This window comes from Sinohyriopsis cumingii, unplaced genomic scaffold, assembly GCF_028554795.1.
Source record: "Sinohyriopsis cumingii isolate HCF-2022 unplaced genomic scaffold, ASM2855479v2 utg002140l, whole genome shotgun sequence".
Taxonomy (NCBI): domain Eukaryota; kingdom Metazoa; phylum Mollusca; class Bivalvia; order Unionida; family Unionidae; genus Sinohyriopsis; species Sinohyriopsis cumingii.
The window spans coordinates 211,884-232,139 of NW_028316139.1; the positions used below are offsets into that span (position 1 = coordinate 211,884).

Genomic DNA, 20,256 nt, shown 5'->3' on the forward strand with positions numbered 1-20,256 from the left:
CGATCTCGAGACTCGAACCCACGCAAACAGAATTGAGATGGCAGTGATCCATAACGGTGAGCGCTTTAGACCATTCGGCCACTCGGGGACCCCAATTATTCTTAAATGTACTGTCTCTCTCTCTCTCTCTCTCTCTCGTTATTACATAGAGATGTGATATTAGCGTTCACTCATTAGCATAGCTCTTTATATTAATTGGAAGCTTTTTATATAAAAACACGATTTTGTAACGTTTGATCAGTTGATCGGTGATAGTAGTAGTACTAGTAGGAAGAAGAAGAAGAAGAAAAGACGAAAAGGAGGAGCTAAAAGTGAAATGTTGAAAAACGAAAAACGAAAAAAATATCTAATCAAAGATTTTTTTTTCTTCAAAGTTGTAATTTGATAATAATGCGCAAGATTGTTAAATTGGTCAACTGTAATCATGGACAAAGTTTCTGCCAGACACAGCAGTTTAACAAAACATCATATCTTCTAATAGTAATTAATACATATAAATACATCGATTGTAATATAAAATGGGAGATAATAGCAACAAAAGTCACATAATTTTTTTTATGCCCGCCTTGGCATGTTATTGGCATAATTTGCATGCTTGTGACACAACCCTGGGCGATATATTCTTACCTTAATTCTTCACATAGTTTGTATACATTTATAGAATTTCATTCATAGAGGTAACTACATTTAAAGAATTTCATTCATAGAGGTAACTACATTTATAGAATTTCATTCATAGAGGTAACTACATTTATACAATTTCAGTCACAGAGGTAACTACATTTCAATGCAAGGGACAGACGCCATTATTGACAGAATACCTGAAATACCATTCTCTTTATATTCATGCTACCATTAGAAACGTGTTTTAAAAGGTGCTGAAGTCAGCTATAATATGCGAGTTGAATCCACTGACGAAGCTAGTATTCAGAATTCATAGACGATGATCCGATTGTTTTGTGAAAAATGGTGGATGGCTTGGCTCCTTATCACTAGACTCCATGTCTCAGAAGGTAATTCAGTCTCTCTTTCTCTGTTAAGCACGCACGTATGCACACACAAACATGCTTAACAGGAGTCAAACAAAATGTCATATCACTGTAGATGCAAAATTTTTGCATTCTTTTCAGTCAATAATATTGTTTTATATGGAATTTTGCGAGGTTTCATGTAAAACAATCAGCGTTATACCACAAATATATTTGTTCATTGATGATGTCGGTTTACAAAGTTGCCATCTCAAAAATGGCTAGTGTGAAAGAAATTATTACTTGCTACAGTACACTGGTTGAAAAGCAAGTACCTGAAAATTAATCTTCAAATATATAAAGTCTTTATCATGGTAACTTGACAAGACATCTTTATGATGATAATTCTGATACAACTTGCCATAATTCATCGTGCGACTGGTTTCGGAAGTTGAGATTTTCAAGTGTGAATTTGTCAGCAACAGTTCCTTTTATAGTGTGAACTACGTTACTTTTATGTTGGAAACCTATGAATATATTAACATCTAAATTTCTTCTCGATTTATCCCTGTATTGATACGGTTTCTAAGGTAATTTAAAGAAGTACGGTATGGTCATTTTCACGCCACTGTAACTGAGAACAATCATAGCTTGAAGATCACCTTCATGGATACAAAGTAGCGTTTTTATACTCATTCGCAACTTCGTTTCTTTTTCCGAACGGAGAAAAGTATGGCGAACAAAATCTTAGCCTGATACCCTTGCATCCCATGATGCTTCGCACACAATGGGAGGCCAGGGTGCCAGGGTAACAAAAGGTATGATTGTTCTGCAAATTTCTACTCAGATGCATTTTTTTTATCTCACAGAAATAGCCGAGATGAATTATAAATATCTTTATTTTCTTCTTGTTAACGTGAAGATATCGTGACATCAGTACAAATAGTTGGTTCGGGTACATGCGGCACTGGTGACATCGGTACAAATAGTGGGCACAAGTACATGCGGCACTAGTGACATCGGTGCAAATAGTGGGTACGGGTACATGCGGTACTCGTGACATCAGTCCAAATAGTTGGTTCGGGTACATGCAGCACTCGTGACATCAGTACAAATAGTGGGTACAGGTACATGCGGTCCGCGTGACATCGGTACAAATAGTGGGCACGAGTACATGTGGTACTCGGGACATCGCTACAAATAGTGAGTACGGGTAAATGCGGCACTCGTGACATCGGTACAAATAGTGGGTACGAGTAAATGCGGCACTCGTGACATCGGTACAAATAGTTGGCACGTGTAAGTGCGGCACTCGTGACATTAGTGCAAATAGTGGGTACGGGTACATGCTGTACTCGTGCCATCGGTACAAATAGTTGGTTCGGGTACATGCGGCACTCGTGACATCGGTACAAATAGTGGGTACAGGTACATGTGATACGCGTGACATCGGTGCAAATAGTGGGCACGGGTACATGTGGTACTCGGGACATCGGTACAAATAGTGGGCACGTGTAAATGCGGCACTCGTGATATTGGTGCAAATAGTGGGTACGAGTATATGCGGTACTCGTGATATTGGTACAAATAGTGGGTACGGGCACCTGCGGTAATCGTGACATAGGTACAAATAGTGGGTACGGGTACATGCGGCAATCATGACATCGGTACAACTAGTGGGTACGGGTACATGTGGTACTCGTGACATCGGTACAAATAGTGGGTATTTGGTACATGCGGCACTCGGGACATCGGTACAAATAGTTTGCACGGGTAAATGCGGCACTCGTGACATTGGTACAAATAGTGTGTGCGGGTACATGTGCCGCTACGGCTTAAGATTTTAAAGGTTTGGGGGGGGGGGGTTGGGTTTTTTTTTCCTGAGCAAAGAAACACAAATTCTTAAAAATTTTGAATACTAATTACATTGAATAAATGAATCTTAGCAGCTGTCGTTTTAGCGCTAACAAACATCATTGTATAGTTCTAAAATCATGTTATTCAACACACGAGAGGCTATATATGGCGATCCACTTTAACAGATGGAGGATGAGCCTGGCAAAACCCCGGAGAAACCGCTGTCCCACAATAAGCACTTTCAAGCTTTTCTACATACCCACATTGGCTGAGCCCAAAACTCGAACTCACGCAGAGGTGAGATAACAATGATCTGTAAAGGCGAGCGCCTTACACCATTCAGCCAACGAAAGGCGCCGGTTTCGCATAGCAGCAGGCATGGTGATCAGACCATTTAGAGAAGAGTCCATTTGCGAGAATAAAGCTTCCTACGAAAAATAAAAATACAAGGTCGATAACGCCAAGCCGAAGCCTCTAACTGACTGAGATTTCTCTAATTGGGTTAGCCAATATTGTTACTTTATTTTTGACGCTTGTGTTTTTCAAATTTTTATGCGTGTTCGCTTACCCACCCATACACTCAGTTTATGTTGTCAGCCTCCCTAGGTAAATATTAATATAAAATGTGAACATTATAGATGGAATAGAGATCTGAGCAGATATATATATATATATATATATATATATATATATATATATATATATATATATATATATATATATATATATATATATATATATATACATATATATATAACAGAATGACACGAGCCCCCGTAAACAACTGTGATAATACATTAAATTAGGAAGATACACTTCTTTTTTAAATAAATCATACAGTGAATTTCAAACATAAAAATATATTTACATATATAGCCGATCAATCTTAAATCGTAGGAATCATAGAATCGAGTGAACACTCGAAGTCTTTGCCTTTTACAAATTCATAACCTGCTTATTTCCGGTTCACTCCAACGTCACTGTTGTTTTTCTTCTCGGTCCTTTCGCTTTTTCCCTTCTCTAACCTCCCTACTGTCTCTCCTCTTTTCGTCCCTCAAACTTTGTGTGGGTAGGTGGATACGTAAGTACGTAGATACTTGGATACTTAGGTTCGTGGATACTTCAGTGGAAATATCTCCCCTTGTGCTTTCAAGTTTTGTTCGCTTCTACCGACATAATTGTGCCCGTTGACTTTCAAGATATCCGGTCCCTTTGACAAATGTTTTACGAGAAAATTTCTTCCAAATTCAATGTCGGAGTCCTTTATATTTTCCCTCTTACAGGAAAATGCAGACTGACTTGATGTTTTGATGGGGCAATATTAAAACCAAGACATTTCATGTGGGAAACACGCCCCTTATTTAGCGTAACCAATCAGGATTAAATATAACTACCGCCTCTTTTAACTAGGCGCCACAATTGCGGTCATCCTGACCTCTAGATTTCCAAATAATTGATTCTGGACAATCGTAATTCAGACATTTTCGATACAAAGATCGAAAGTAACATTTTCCTAACAGTCTGACTGACTGTTAAAGAAACAAAGGCTTAATTAAGAATCACTTCCTCTCCCGACACAGACATTAGAAATCATTGGAGTTCAGCGATTGAACAAGCACCTGCCCCATACATCTAATTAATTGTTCTCTGGCCCAAGTTAATGTGCCCTTTACAAATCGACAGAAATTTGCATCCTTACAATAATTTAATCCGCCGTGCCCCTATTCGATACAACTGCGTTGGACGTCTTCAAGAATTTCCAACCGTGTTAGTTTCCATTAGCTGATCAAAATGAGCAGCAACTGACGGAACGGTAAAACAATTACTCAGTAATTGTTCAGCATCATCGGTATATTTCGACGCATGATTTTTCATTTCTGCATGGAGAGGTTCTGTACGGTAAATATCTCCATTAGGCCGTACAAATTGATTATAGCTTCATCGGAACTTTGAAACAGCCATACGGATACAGCATCGCTTTTACTGATATTCCTGATAAAATCGAACATATCACCGTTATAGAATTTTACAGTTCGATTTCGTGGAAATATTTTTATAGCCGAAGCCCTCACATGCACATTAAGATCAATAATATTTATCGGAGCTCCTATCGATTTATATTTCGATTCGTACAAAATCTCTCCAGTTATAGTTTTAACATTACTGGAAATTTTAATTTCTTTCCCAGTTCAGCGACGTCTTTGATGCAAGCTCCGGTATCTTAAACTGTTTCTGCCCACTCATTTTCTTTATACGTCGTGAATCCGTCAAAACGTTTCCGCATGTCGCGTTTGTGAAGTGTTCTGTAACTCTGTCAGCAACACAATTTAGCCTTGACAGTTTCATCGATATGAGATCATCAACGCTAAGTTTATCGTTTTGCGGATATATCCCATAAACAACTACAGTCACAGGATACGCTCGTTTATAATATGGTTTGTAAATACCAGTCAATAATCCTGGTTTGGAATTTTTATTTAATTTAACAATATTTCCAGTGTGATGTAATTGAACAGAGTCACGCTTGTCACGGATAAACCAAGCAACCTCTACTTCCACAATAAAGATTATTTTAAAAAAGTATCTTTGATTGTCGAGGTAATTAATAATCGTCGCTGCTCGTTGGTCGTTCATTGTAGCATCGACGCGACGTTTGTCAACGTTGTGCATAATTCCGAATGTTGACCACACAATAGCTGCACCATATCCGCGAAATTCTTTCTTGGTGACACGAATACTTTCAATCAGAATTTTTTATTCGTTGGATCAAACAGAACTCGCCTGGGCAAGTCAGGGAATATTCTGTCAAGATCAAAGATATGCCCTTATCCACATGGACGGTTGGATATACCCGCATCCACTTGGACTGTTTGCTATACCCATATCCACATGGGCCTTGGGATATACCCTTATCCACATGGACGGTTGGATATACCCTTATCCACATGTACCTTGGGATATACCCTTATCCACATGGGCGGTTGGATGTATCCTTATCCACATGGATGGTTGGATATATCCATATCCACTTGGACTGTTTGGTATACCCATATCCACATGGATTGTTGGATATATCCTTATCCAGATAGACCTTTGGATATACCTTTATCTACATGACCATAGTTCACTTGGAAATTAATGAGATCCCCATCCTTAACTATGCTTTCTTTTCACTTACTGGGCATGAATAGCCGAATCCAGACGTGCACCTAGCATGGGACTACATGTTTTACAACGCAGACATGTTTTCGTTTGTTTTAATGTGGGTTTTTTTGCCGTTGAAATTCGTTGATATTGTTATTCTTTTTACTGACGTGTACCACTGTGCTTTGACCTGCTTTATTAATATTTTTGACAAGCAATACTTGAAATAAAACTGAGATTGGTTTTTCGCATTAAGATTTCAGTGAGTGACTTGCCTTTTCTTACTCCAGCTTTCATTCTTTTGTTTAAACTAGGCACACCAGCTAGCTTTAAATAAAGTTACAAAAGAAATCTCATTATTCCATATTCGCGTTGTGATATGGGCAACTAGATTGAATGAAAACACCTTATTCTATATTGAAATTTTGATATGGTGCAACTAGAGTGAATGAAGACACCTTATTAGGCCTATTCCATATTCGAGTTGCGATACAGTCAAATAGATTGAATGAAAACACCTTATTCTATATTGAAATTTTGATATGGTGCAACCAGAGTGAATGAAAATACTTTATTATTCCACATTCGAGTTGTGATAATGGCAACTAGATTGAATAAAAACATATATCTTAGGCTATGGAAGCAAACCGAGTTCCTGTTTTGTTACAAACACTTAAATATTAAACCAAATAAACAAGAAGTAGTTGATAAGATCGCTACCCGTTCACAGAAGACTGTCAATTTGAATATGATATTATTACTTTTTCCGTCTTTAGAGAACAGTCATAGAATAAGTGGAATGAAAATACGAATAACTTATGTAAATCACAATATTTACAGGTGTGTACAAAATCAGAGGATTGGTACTGTACTATTTTTAATACAGACGTTTCATGTTATTTTTTACCGCTCTATAGATAGAAAACGGAAAATTTAAAATCTATTTAAGTCGATTTGTATGCAGTGGGTGTGTATTTAGACGTAAGACAGATACATATAATTATTAACATATATATCAAAGCCACTAGATATAGCAACCGACTGATAACTACTAAGCCAAGCAGGAGATAACGGACAGATGACTTCTAATATAAACCTAGAGACGAGATAATTATGACTCTTGCGCGTATGTTACGTTTTATCCTACTGATTTCGATAAGCACATTAATAAAAGGTAAGTGCAATTTCTTAGTTTTGTTTCGTTAGCTCATCTTTACATTCGTCCGACCGTTTGTCTTGTTGTAAAGCAAGATATACATATAAAAAACTTTTTCGATACACAGGTCCATTATCCGAATTTATTAGCTGTTACATCACCGAGTAAACTTCTCTTAGATTTAGGGTTAGAACTTTCGGGCTCAACCCCTGCCAACCATTTTTGTTTAGACATTTTCAGCTTACTGTGTTTCAAGCAAGGTCTCCTTAATAACAAGAGGTCACGTATAACGATTTATTTAACACTTCAGCTAGGTTGCTTGTCCGTTGTGGACTTGTTTTTACGTTCTAAAAACACTCGGATATCCCTTATTATTACCCTAGTGACCGGCTGACCACATGTATGCATTTTTCCGCATTATACAGAGTTTTAGTTATAGTTGCACATATGTGCATGGACAATACGAAATCGAGAATTCTTTTCTACCTAATGAAATGTGCATTTTTTGTACTCGACAATTTGCTTTCGAAATTCCAGCAATCTTCAGTCATAGCGATGATAATGTCATCTGACAAAAGGCTACGTTAGTGACGCATCTTTATTTGTAGGAAAAAAAGGATGATAAGTGTGATGTTGACATCCAACATGTCATTATCGGTTGTGACTTTCCGAAAGCTCTGTAAGGATTGAAGATTTCAAAAGTTACCATTAACTAATCTGTATCAGATTGATGAATACAAAATTTACCACTAACTAATCTGTATCAGACTGATGACTACAAAAATTACCATTAACTAATCTGTATCAGACTGATGACTACAAAAGTTACCATTAACTAATCTGTATCAGACTGATGACTACAAAAATTACCATTAACTAATCTGTATCAGACTGATGACTACAAAAGTTACCATTAACTAATCTGTATCAGACTGATGACTACAACAGTTACCACTAACTAATCTGTAACAGATTCATGACTACAAAAGTTACCATTAACTAATCTGTATCAGACTGATGACTACAAAAGTTACCATTAACTAATCTGTATCAGACTGATGACTACAAAAGTTACCACTAACTAATCTGTATCAGACTGATGACTACAAAAGTTACCATTAACTAATCTGTATCAGACTGATGACTACAAAATTTACCACTAACTAATCTGGAGCAGACTGATGACTACTACAGTTACCACTAACTAATCTGTAACAGATTGATGACACAAAAGTTACCATTAACTAACCTGTAACAGACTGATGACTACAAAAGTTACCATTAACTAATCTGTATCAGACTGATGACTACAAAAGTTACCACTAACTAATCTGTATCAGACTGATGACCACAAAAGTTACCACTAACTAATCTGTATCAGACTGATGACTACAAAAGTTACCATTAACTAATCTGTAACAGATTGATGACTACAAAAGTTACCATTAACTAATCTGTAACAGACAGATGACTACAAAAGTTACCATTAACTAATCTGTATCAGATTGATGACTGCAAAAGTTACCGTTAACTAATCTGTATCAGACTGATGACTACAAAAATGCCCGGCTCCTCAGTGATGAAAGGAACAAATTATAAAAAGGAACACATTTTTCGCTGAAGGGGATGTCAGTGACATTCGAGTTTTAGGTACAGTGACCTTATTTCAGTATGTGCAAAAGTGCATCCATCAAAATACCAAAATTATGACAATAAAAATAACCCACAAAATCTGTAGAAAACTGATTTTATATTAAGATTGTCAATGTTTAGATATTCATTAGACGAAGATTCTGGATTCTGAAAACGGTTTTATGTAAACATTTTCAGGATTTGAAACTTATATTAGTCCGTTAGTCGGAGACTGTTAGTTTTCACCATAGACTAAAATATCTGCATAGGTATTAGTCCAATGGGACTGAGATTAGTCCTTTAGTCAGAGACTAGTAGATTTCATCTGGACCAAAATCTCTATAAAATGAGTCCAGTGGGACTACTAATATTCTGATTTCAGTGGGATTTATTTTAAATTTTAAGTTCGACAGAAGGTGGTGTGGGGGTGGTAAGTTGGCTGCTGCGTTCTGAATTTTTAAGGATATTGATTGTTTTTCTCACTGATTGTAATTACAGTTTATTACCTCTAATCATGATTTGATAACTATTATTATAAATTTATATGGGCTAAACACGATTTAGCAAATATTATTAAAACATAATGACAACTTATTTAAATTGGTTTAGTGCAACAGAAGATACAGTAATTAAAACCAACTTTTCGTATAAAACACATTTCTAGAAGAGATTTTTAATTTGTTTGGCTGTGTGTGCTGTTTCTTTATTTTTTTAAACATATTCAGGAATGGGTTGCTATCTATTAGATATTCTGAATGCGAATGAAAGATAATTTGTTTATCATCATCATATCTACTTGATGCCATGATATTACTGAGACTTTAAATACGACGATCTCTATTTCTAGATAAATACAGTATATAACCCCCACCCCCAAAACCCCAACCAGAAACAAAGCAAACAACCCCCAACCCCTCTCCACAAAACAACAAAAAAAAAAAAACAAAAAAAAAACACACCCACAAAACAAAACAAGAAACATTCATCGAGCAGTGTTAACCTCGATTTGACCGTGAGTGATCGATATCAGGAACGACAAGTCTTTTGACGCGCATATTGCGAAATGGGTCTAATCGGAGTGAAAACAAAGTGGATCTTGCATAATCTACGCGATGTTGACAAGAAAGAAACGTCCTCTTTTTCGGTTCAAAGATTTATTTGTTTTTCAGAAATCACACTAGCGATGATCCATTGTCCATCCAGATGAAATATATAAAATTAATTTTTTAAATTAATTTTTTTAGCTCAAGGATGGTGTTTGGAAAGGGGGCATTTAAAGAAATATAGCCTGGAGAAAATCTGCTGTGACAAAAAAGTGGTCAACAGATTCGACGGCCAGAACCAAGAACTCGGCTGCTGTAGTAAGTTTTAACTGAAGTATTTAAGTCCATTAACTAGCATCGAGTGTTTCACCGTGTTAATCCGTATGTAATACTTACATAAAACTATAACATCATAGAACCATGTATTAGATGCATACAACATTCTAGAGCAAAACGTACACAATGGTAAAACTCCGATCTCTGTAATCACGTGAGCATTCTTTCACAATGATCAAGATAAATGTCCGTTCAACATATTTAAATATCAAAACGAGCAGCCGTAAGGATCCCTCAAACTGGAGGTTTAACCGATTAACCTATTTAGTTAAATGAACAGTTTCTGTAGTCGGATTTCGAGTGGAAAAAGCCGCTGTTGCAATTACTATATTTTGTTTTTGTTTTTGTAATTCACATTTTCATTATTATTTATAAAGGGAAAATCAATTCTAGATCAAACTTTAATCGAGGACAATATAATTGTGTTTTTGTTTTGTCTGTCTCTATGAATCTTCTCTATAAGAGTAGGCGTCATTGTGTTGACCTATACAGATTTGTATCATTACGCAAGTTATCTGCCATAACCTAAATTTTTTCGCTCTGTTTAAAGTCAGGAAACTTTTTATACTGGCGTTTTACAGTATTCATACCATTCTGACTTCGACCCATGTCATTCTGACTTCGACCCATGCCATTCTGACTTCGACCTATGTCATTTTGACTTCGACCCATGCCATTTTGACTTCGACACATGCCATTCTGACTTCGACTCATGTTATTCTGACTTCAACCCATGCCATTCTGACTTCGACCCATGTCATTCTGCCTTCGACTCATGCCATTTTGACTTCGACCTTACTTTTTGTTTCCTGTGCTAAATCGATACATATTAAGGATTCTCTTATTCTTACAACTGAGTTTCAAAGTAAGTCAGACTCTTTTACTCGAATTCAGGGTTTTCCTATTCCCAGGCCTGATATGCCCTTGCACAGCCAGAACTAAACTGCTGGCTTAAAATCATAAGTAAAACAAACGCCTGGGCCCTGTTCTTCCTGTGCAATATTCCAATGGCAGATACGTGTCTCTGATGTTTACAAGTATGTGTGCATGCTTAACACATAATGGATTTGAAATTCTTTCATATTAATTCCAAAGGTAGCAAATAGTTAAGACATAGTAGAACATTAACATCCAATTGAACTAGATAACAAGATGATGAATTTATCTGCCGCAAAATAAGCTATTATTATTGTTATTTTTCTTCTTCTTCTTCTTCTTCTTTTTCTTCTTCTTCTTCTTCTTCTTCTTATTATTATTATTATTATTATTATTATCCTTTACGGCTGTAAAATGCTTTTTATCCCTCGAGATGTGCCCCTATCGAGAACCAGAGTAATCCATCACAAACCCATCCACCACCCGAAGAAAGTTCTTTCTTGTTGAAAGACCAGTCTCTGGCAATATAGTTCAATATAAGCGACAACATAAAGGATATTAGATAACATAATAAATGGTGTGTATTGCCAGCAATGAAATGGAAGATAGTATATAATCTTGTATCTGGAACACTTTAGAATGAATGAATGAATGAATGAATGAATGAATGAATGAATGAATGAATGAATCAATGAATGGATGAATGAATGAATGAACTAAGCAAGTAAAATGTAGCATTCAGTTAATCATTTGCTACTTTTTTGTTCATTTCCTGATCCAGTGAAAAAAGTTTATTTATAACAGAAACTTTGGAAACAACAAATACTCATTGGAATGAATCCAGAACAAAATAGATTTCGTGGACTTCTTTGACTGAATGTTTCCCATCGTGCTATTCACTTTTTGTCATTTTAGATTTCAATAAAATGTCATGGCATTTGTCAGATAATCAAATAATAATTCAAAGTAAAACAGTTTGCTTCACATGAGTAGTCCAAAAAAAAAAAAAAAAAAAAAAAAAAAAAAAAAAAAAAAAAATAAAAAAAAAAAATAAGGAGGATATTTGAGTTGGCTTCGGATATATTTGATTTCGCTATATTTACTTCCTTTTCATAGATTGGGAAATAGAAAAGCCTTTTCATCATTTCAGTCATAAGGAAAAATAATGACCAGGAAATGCTATCCGGCAAATATAGATACTATCTAAATATTTTAAAGTATATATGACGAAATGTTCGTCTCTGCAATTGAGTGTACGCGAGAAGACGCATTCAAGTGAAGATCTTGCGGCCAGTACGTTGCGAATTATCGCAAACTTTAAGAACTCAAAGCGAGAATTGTGTAATACTGTCAGTAAATGCATGCCAGAGTAAGTGTGTACCTATGTGTTGGGACTTGTGTGATACTGTTAAGTCCATGCATGCCTGCGTACTTGTGTGATTTTCTATTGGGAATTATGTGGTACTGTCCGACCATGCATACCTGCGTAAGTGTGTGCTTGTCTATTGGTCTATTTTTTGTGTAACTCTTTCTTTGTTGCTGTCGTGTTTCACATGTCTTATCGGCTTTATTAAAGATAAACGTTTATTTTAGCAAATAAACTTTACCATCTTCAAGACCATGCCTGTGTAGACGGGGAGCTTGTGACCATGAGCCCACTTGAACATGCACATCCCGTTTCAACCAGACCACTCAAAGGAAAGCCGATAGATAGAATTTTCACGACAAACTTGGGTATGTTTTTTTTATTTTATTTCATTCAAATTCTTATATTATGTGTTTAGGCTATAATAAACAGTAACAAAAGAAAGAGTGAAAACAACAAGCTTTGAAAACTCTAACAAATAATTTATTTCCCTTGAAAAAACACTGTAAAAAATAAGAGCTTATGGTTTTAAGAATCTAATCCAAAAAATTAATCCAAGAATAATCCACGAATTAGATTTTAGAAGTCCGAGTAATGAAATGTTCTAACGAAATTTGAGTTCGAGTCCCGACAAAAAATCCAAAATTGAAGGCGATGATGGATACTATAGTCAGTATTGTGCTGTAGTGTCTATTAAATTTAGAGAAATGTCTTTGTCCAAGAATTCTGTATGAGCACTCAAATATTTCCATTAAAAAGAATTAATCTTTTAGAATCCAAATAATTTGAATAAAAATTGAACTATATCTCCAAACTGGTCACAAAAAACACTTTCCAGTGTGAAGCCCAACGTGAGAAAAATCTCTCTAAATATCACTATTAAATCTAAATACTGCGCAACTTCAGGAAACCCAGAATTTTGAAATAGTGGCTCTTTACATCTATAAATCACGTATTCCCAGTCTGACTTTGATAAAATCCAATTATTTTACTCCGAGAATAAAATGAACATAGAAAGTTGTTTACTGGTCTCAGTGATTTCTGAATCAAGGTCGAGAACTAAGTAAAAATTAGAAATAGTGTTTCTATTATTAGGTGTTTATGAAAGGAGTCAGGTCAAACTAAATTTTCTGAAAAATATCAAATTCGAGTAAACAAATTACATTACTTTGACATTTACAAACAATTAAATTAAATCAAATTTTCATAACATAAGGCATGTGAAACCGTATACCGTATACGCAGATAATTTTTCCACGAGAACTCAATTTACAAGAGTTCAAAATGCATCGGAAAAAAAAGCACTGGCAAATTTGAAACTTTGTTGTCACATACTTTTAAAAATTTAATAACCAAATTTTCTCTTGTATTCATACTTTCTATTTTTCTTTATCTCTTTACATACACTCTCCCCGTCATATTAAATTTACGTGCAAATAAGTTGCAAATAGTTATTGGTGAAATTCATGAGTATAACTGATTAGACAAATTCATATCTAGAGGTGATTGGACAAATACCGGTGAAGACGTGATTAGAAAAATTCAGGTTTAGACGTGAAGTGCCAATTTCATGCGCAGACAATGATATTGTTAGGGCCAGAAAATAAAACGCTGAAATGCTATCTATATGAAATAAGCTTACATATAGTAACGTTTATTTTTCAGTTTACAGATTGCACAACATAACGATGACCAATAGCTCAGATCCAAAGATGACCAACAGCTCAGGTCAAAAGATGACCAACGGTTCAGATCAAAAGTGTTCAGTATTGTTCTTCATAGGGCTACCTATCGTGTATTTATCCTATATAGACTACATGACTATAAGATAGTAGGTCTGTATCACCAGTTGATTTCGGGAAAACGTCGACATTTTCTGGCTAGTACACAATTTTAGAAATGCACCCATGAATATCACTGTTTGCAAAAATGGCCGTACCCCATGTTCTAACACAGAATCTATATCGTCTTAAAATCGATATCACTGTAACAATTTGGATAACCATTTTGTCGTCTGATAATATTCAAAGATTTTATGCAAGAGTTAGATCATATGATTACCATACTTGTCATGAACCAATATATCGAATTTATTGTAACAAATAAGAGTCAAAATGTTGAGCATATTAATGTGCTTGTTTTATGGTGGTTTTCGGAATTGACAGGCGTTGACTTGAAAACATTATTGCAAACAATTTATTGCTTTTTGTTGGAACAACTGGAGTTGTTTAAAAAGTTTGTGGTCGACATGTGCTTTCCTGCTCATGTTAATGAGCCCAGTCTCACCGATAATCCTGGCGCCATACCCCCCTCCCCGGACACAGTTAGTTACAGGTGGTTACAGATGCATTGTTTATTTCTCTCCGATAAGTTTCTGTAGTTGGAGGGAACAAGTGGCGATGAGGGCCATGGAAGTATCCAGGGCCGGCGCCAGACCCTGCCAGACTATCTGGCGCCCTAGGCAAGGTTAGAGTCTAGCGCACCACCCCCACCCCGGAAAATATCAATTTCCAAATTTATAAACAATAAAAAAAAATTAAAAATGCGCCCCCCCCCCCCCCCGAAATCAGCGCCCTAGGCGGCTGCCTAGTTTGCCTATATGGTAGCGCCGGCCCTGGAAGTATCATCCATCTTTTTCAAGTTGATTTAAAATTTGTGCAACATATACATCAAGTTCCCAGCTTTAGGAGAATTATATGCCATCATATATTTTTCCTCCGGTATTATCGTGATATCAGAATAACTTCCATTGCATAGCCTGGAATCTACATGACGTCTGTTTATCTATCGCTTCCAGCAACCATCCGATTTAAACTGGAAATGAAATTCATTTTAATACAGAGCAAAGAACAACAAATATACACATGCAATATGATGAAGGTCAGTGTTTTTATTTACTTATTCGCTGATCGCTAACTTTTAAACTCGAGATACCATAGCACTCTGGGATATTCCTTTCCTACAGTCATATTTTTAATCATTTCAGCTGGCAAGGTGGCTCAAATAAACAGCATATGCCCTATGCATGATTGAAGTTTACTGTTATTATAATAAATTGGCATGCTTCACATTACCGTCAGCTATCCCGATTTTCAGATATTGACATCTGTGGCACACATACTTATTGTAAGCCAAGTAAGCCATTCATCGGATACCCAAGTGAAAGATAGTCGCCAAACAAGCCAATCCATTTTTAAGCCTAATTCAATGTAAATGTTGATTTTGTTGTTTAGCGCCATTTTTTTCAGTACATGATATGTTATACAATGGCGGCCGATATATCTGGTGGAGGACGAACCCGGAAAAATATTGGCAAGAACCACCAACCCACTGGAAGCTACCGGCAAGTTTTCTCACACATCCACACTTGCCTAGCCTGAGGCTCGAACCTAAACGTATAGGTGAGATATCCGTGATTTGTAAAGGCGATCGCCATATACCACTCGACCATCCAGGGCCCCCAACATAAATGAAAAAAGAAACTAAATCTGTAATTTTGTCAGTGTAAATGTAAATACAATTGCATATTTAGTGTCATTGTGAATTTATAAATACACGGCTAATGCTTACCAGGATCATGCACTCGACATTAAAAGAGTGGAAGGGGGTGGTTGGATGGGGTGGTGGTGTGGTGGTGGTTGTGTGGTGGTGGTGTCAAAGTACGAAACAATCCATTGAGACCCCGGAAGGTTTGACGCTAAAATGCCTAACATGCCTAATGCCTAAAATGCAGGGCTGTAACTCTGAGTGAAATTCAGGTCTTTTGTATACACTATTTCTGCTATATCTTTCGTTTTGCTTATTGTCTCCATTGTTGCTTCTGAATAGCATACACGAGACATGCACGGTGTCGTTGACATTCTTGGCCCCAATCAACGTTTAGATTACATAATAATTATACCATTCTACTAGCGAAGGTAGGTAACTGTGACATACATTCTTACGGCCCACTAATTACGTTACATTTTAGCACTTGTCTTGACCTTGTACTCGTGTGCTTGTACAGTAATGGAATTTTTAAAAAAAGTCTTTTCTTGATGTAAGTATTTATGGTACGTATTTTTGTGAGATCATGTAGTGGTTGAAAGGAACATCACAGTATTGCGCAGCATCCTTTTTTCAATAGAAAAAGCAATGACAGGCTCTAAATTTTGTCGATCAGCATGATTGTCACTAGATATTTACAAATATTAGCCGATAATGCATATTTCTGGTTTGCTGTTAAGTAAATATCTATTGTTTTAAGCATTAGATAATTCAAATGTCATTTATTATTTATTGAAGTGTATATACAATGTATGTAGTTTTATTTTATTGCAGTATGTATTTGAGTTGCTTAGCATGCATTGCAAACTTATGTACGCTTTTTCCAAAGTCTGGTTTCGATAAGTAACATTCAAAGTAGAAATGTTGTTCTTTGTACCTAAAATTGGCACGAATAGCATCTAAAGAGGAGTAAAGAAAAAGAAAACAAACCAAATATGAAGATAAAAATAAACAAAAACCGAACGAAAACTCGTATCTTCCATCACGAGTGTAACACCACCAACTATGAACATGATAAACTCTTATCTGCCGTCACGTGTGTAACACCACCAGTTGTGAACATCATATACTCGTATCTGCTGTCGCACAAAGAATTTACAGATCAGACTCCGCGCTGTTTGCGTTTCTATCAGTTCAATAATACAGTAGACACTGTTATGTTGAATCATTATTATACGACAGGTTATCTTGCTCTAAGATGCGCGCATTTGGCTGCGCAATTGACACGGATAAATACGGTCGGTTACAAAAGATACATTTGTATATATGTTACTATCAAACCATTTTCTTTGTACAATTTTCTTCAGCATGAAAGAATTGCAACCTTGATACTTTCTGTGTGCTTTAATTTTATAAGCTTTTGTTTGAAAAACAAGAGATTTCAACAAATCCAGTATAGGGAAAAATATATGTCTTTGAAGGTTTGACTGCAAACAAATCACAAGCGATATTGTTTTTAACAAAATCCTTTTGCAAATGTATCATGGAATTTGACTATTACTTTTTAACAATAGTTTTACTTTACGGGACTAACATAAAGTAAACGCCCTTTTAATAAAAAAATATATCTTTCAATCTTTAGTTTTAGAGCAAATACGTTAAATCAAAATTTAATTTGATTCGTTAGAAGTCTTTACTGCAGGTATACATAGCATTTAATAGTGTACAGATGGTTTTGTACAAATAAAGTATGAATTGTATGAATCGTTTTCGGTGTTTTATTGATATCAATAATTTATACACGCTTATTCAAGTACAGAGTACAGTGTTATATTTGCATGGTTTTCATTTTATTTCATATTACCAAGTAATACACGCTTATGTGATCTTAAATTTACACTTAATGAATAAATTGAAAAATCATTTTTTAATAATGATTTTCTTTGTATGTATGTATGCATGTATCACGTACGCTTGCATGTATGTATGTATGTATGTATGTATGTATGTATGTAGGTGCGTATTTGGCCCTAATGCGTGTATGGGGGGGGTGCGCTATTGGAACGGGAAGTAATTCTGAGTTTTAAAATCTGCATTTTTAATTATATTCAAGAATATTTTAACTAAATTTATGTTGCGTTTTAAATTGAGAAAATTTTAAAATAAAAGCTGTCTTATGGGGAAAAGAAACGCAAAGACTATTCCAAATCAGCCACCAAAATTCAAGGACTTTTTGCAAGTCAAAAATCAAAATCCAAAGATTTTTCCAAGTCAAGCACCAAAATTCAAGGCCTTTCCATGTCAAGTACCAAATTTTAAGGACTTTTCAAAGTCAGCCACTAAAGTTCAAAGACTTTTCATATTACATGTGTATAAGTCATGCTGATATAACTTGAGTGCGCTGTGATCAACGCACAAAAAACAACAAACGAAAATTGGGAATCTTTGTACTGTTCGTAAGAAAACACAAGAAATCTTATTATTCAATGAATAAATCGAATTAAAAACCTAATATCCATCGATATTTATGCATAACTCTTAAAACACCATTCTCCAAATAACAAGGCAATGGCAGATTAGTTTTATTTTGACACAATGTAATGTCATCGATACGACCTCCTCAGTCCTTGACTTTCTCCCTCATACTCGTGATTTCGTTCTCAGAACACTGCGATGATCTAAACGGTATTCATGAACAGACCACACTAGATTTTTGATAACTAAGTACACAAGAATGGCATGCTATGATATTTTATGGCAAAACAACACAAGAAAGTTATTAAGTACCAAGGCAATTGGAATTGAATTTTTGCCAAGGATACACCATGGTTGCAGATCTGGACTAATTGTAGTATTCGAACCCGCACCCTTTCGGTCGCGAGTCCAGTTTTTATTAACCACTGAGTCACGGTGTCCCCTGCCTGTGTTAGTAGTCTTTCCACGACATACGTAGAGCGTGTCTGGCCTATTCTGCATCGCTAAACCAGCAAGAAGTATAGAATTAACCTTCTCTCCAGGTCAAGAAGAATAGAATTAACCTTCTGTCCAGGTCAAGAAGTATAGAGTTACCGTTCTGTCCAGGTAAAAGAATATACAGAATCACCCTTTCGTCCAGGTCAAGAAGTATAGAATTAATCTGTCCAGGTCAAGAAGTATAGAGTTACCGTTCTGTCCAGGTAAAAGAATATACAGAATCACCCTTTCGTCCACGTAAAGAAGTAGTATAGAATTAACCTTCTGTCCAGGTCAAGAAGTAAAGAATTACCCTTCTGTCCAGGTAAAGAAGTAAAGAATTACCCTTCTGTCCAGGTCAAGAAGTATAGAATTACCCTTCTGTCCAGGTCAAGAAGTATAGAGTTACCGTTCTGTCCAGGTAAAAGAATATACAGAATCACCCTTTCGTCCAGGTCAAGAAGTATAGAATTAACCTTCTGTCCAGGTCAAGAAGTATAGAGTTACCGTTCTGTCCAGGTCAAGAAGTATAGAGTTACCGTTCTGTCCAGGTAAAAGAATATACAGAATCACCCTTTCGTCCGGGTAAAGAAGTAAAGAATTACCCTTCTGTCCAAGTCAAGAAGTATAGAATTACCCTTTTGTCCAGGTCAAGAAGTAAAGAATTACCCTTCTGTCCAGGTCAAGAAGTATAGAGTTACCGTTCTGTCCAGGTAAAAGAATATACAGAATCACCCTTTCGTCCAGGTAAAGAAGTTAAGAATTACCCTTCTGTCCAGGTCAAGAAGTATAGAATTACCCTTCTGTCCAGGTAAAGAAGTAAAGAATTACCCTTCTGTCCAGGTCAAGAAATACAGAATTACCCTTCTGTCCAGGTCAAGAAGTATAGAGTTACCGTTCTGTCCAGGTAAAAGAATATACAGAATCACCCTTTCGTTCAGGTCAAGAAGTATAGAATTAACCTTCTGTCCAGGTCAAGAAGTATAGAGTTACCGTTCTGTCCAGGTAAAAGAATATATAGAATCACCCTTTCGTCCAGGTAAAGAAGTAAAGAATTACCCTTCTGTCCAGGTCAAGAAGTATAGAGATACCGTTCTGTCCAGGTAAAAGAATATACAGAATCACCCTTTCGTCCAGGTAAAGAAGTATAGAATTAACCTTCTGTCCAGGTCAAGAAGTATAGAGTTACCGTTCTGTCCAGGTCAAGAAGTATAGAGTTACCGTTCTGTCCAGGTAAAAGAATATACAGAATCACCCTTTCGTCCAGGTCAAGAAGTAAAGAATTACCCTTCTGTCCAGGTCAAGAAGTATAGAGTTACCGTTCTGTCCAGGTAAAAGAATATACAGAATCACCCTTTCGTCCAGGTCAAGAAGTAAAGAATTACCCTTCTGTCCAGGTCAAGAAGTATGGAATTACCCTTCTGTCCAGGTAAAGAAGTA

General features: G+C 36.0%; 1 protein-coding gene across 2 annotated transcripts; it reads left to right on the forward strand.

Annotated features, from left to right (window-relative positions):
• Positions 1–883: 883 nt before the first annotated feature.
• Positions 884–17,624, forward strand: LOC149770995 (uncharacterized). Of its 2 annotated transcripts, none has more exons than XM_089948919.1 (4): positions 884–1,013; positions 10,002–10,118; positions 12,606–12,746; positions 14,044–17,624. In XM_089948919.1, exons 1-4 carry the CDS (start codon positions 944–946, stop codon positions 14,208–14,210), a joined length of 495 nt encoding a protein of 164 aa, XP_089805045.1. In that variant the 5' UTR covers positions 884–943; the 3' UTR covers positions 14,211–17,624. The 2 variants fall into 2 exon arrangements, with proteins under 2 accessions (XP_089805045.1, XP_089805046.1); XM_089948920.1 differs by lacking the exon at positions 884–1,013 and adding an exon at positions 6,995–7,143.
• The last annotated feature ends 2,632 nt before the right edge of the window (positions 17,625–20,256 follow it).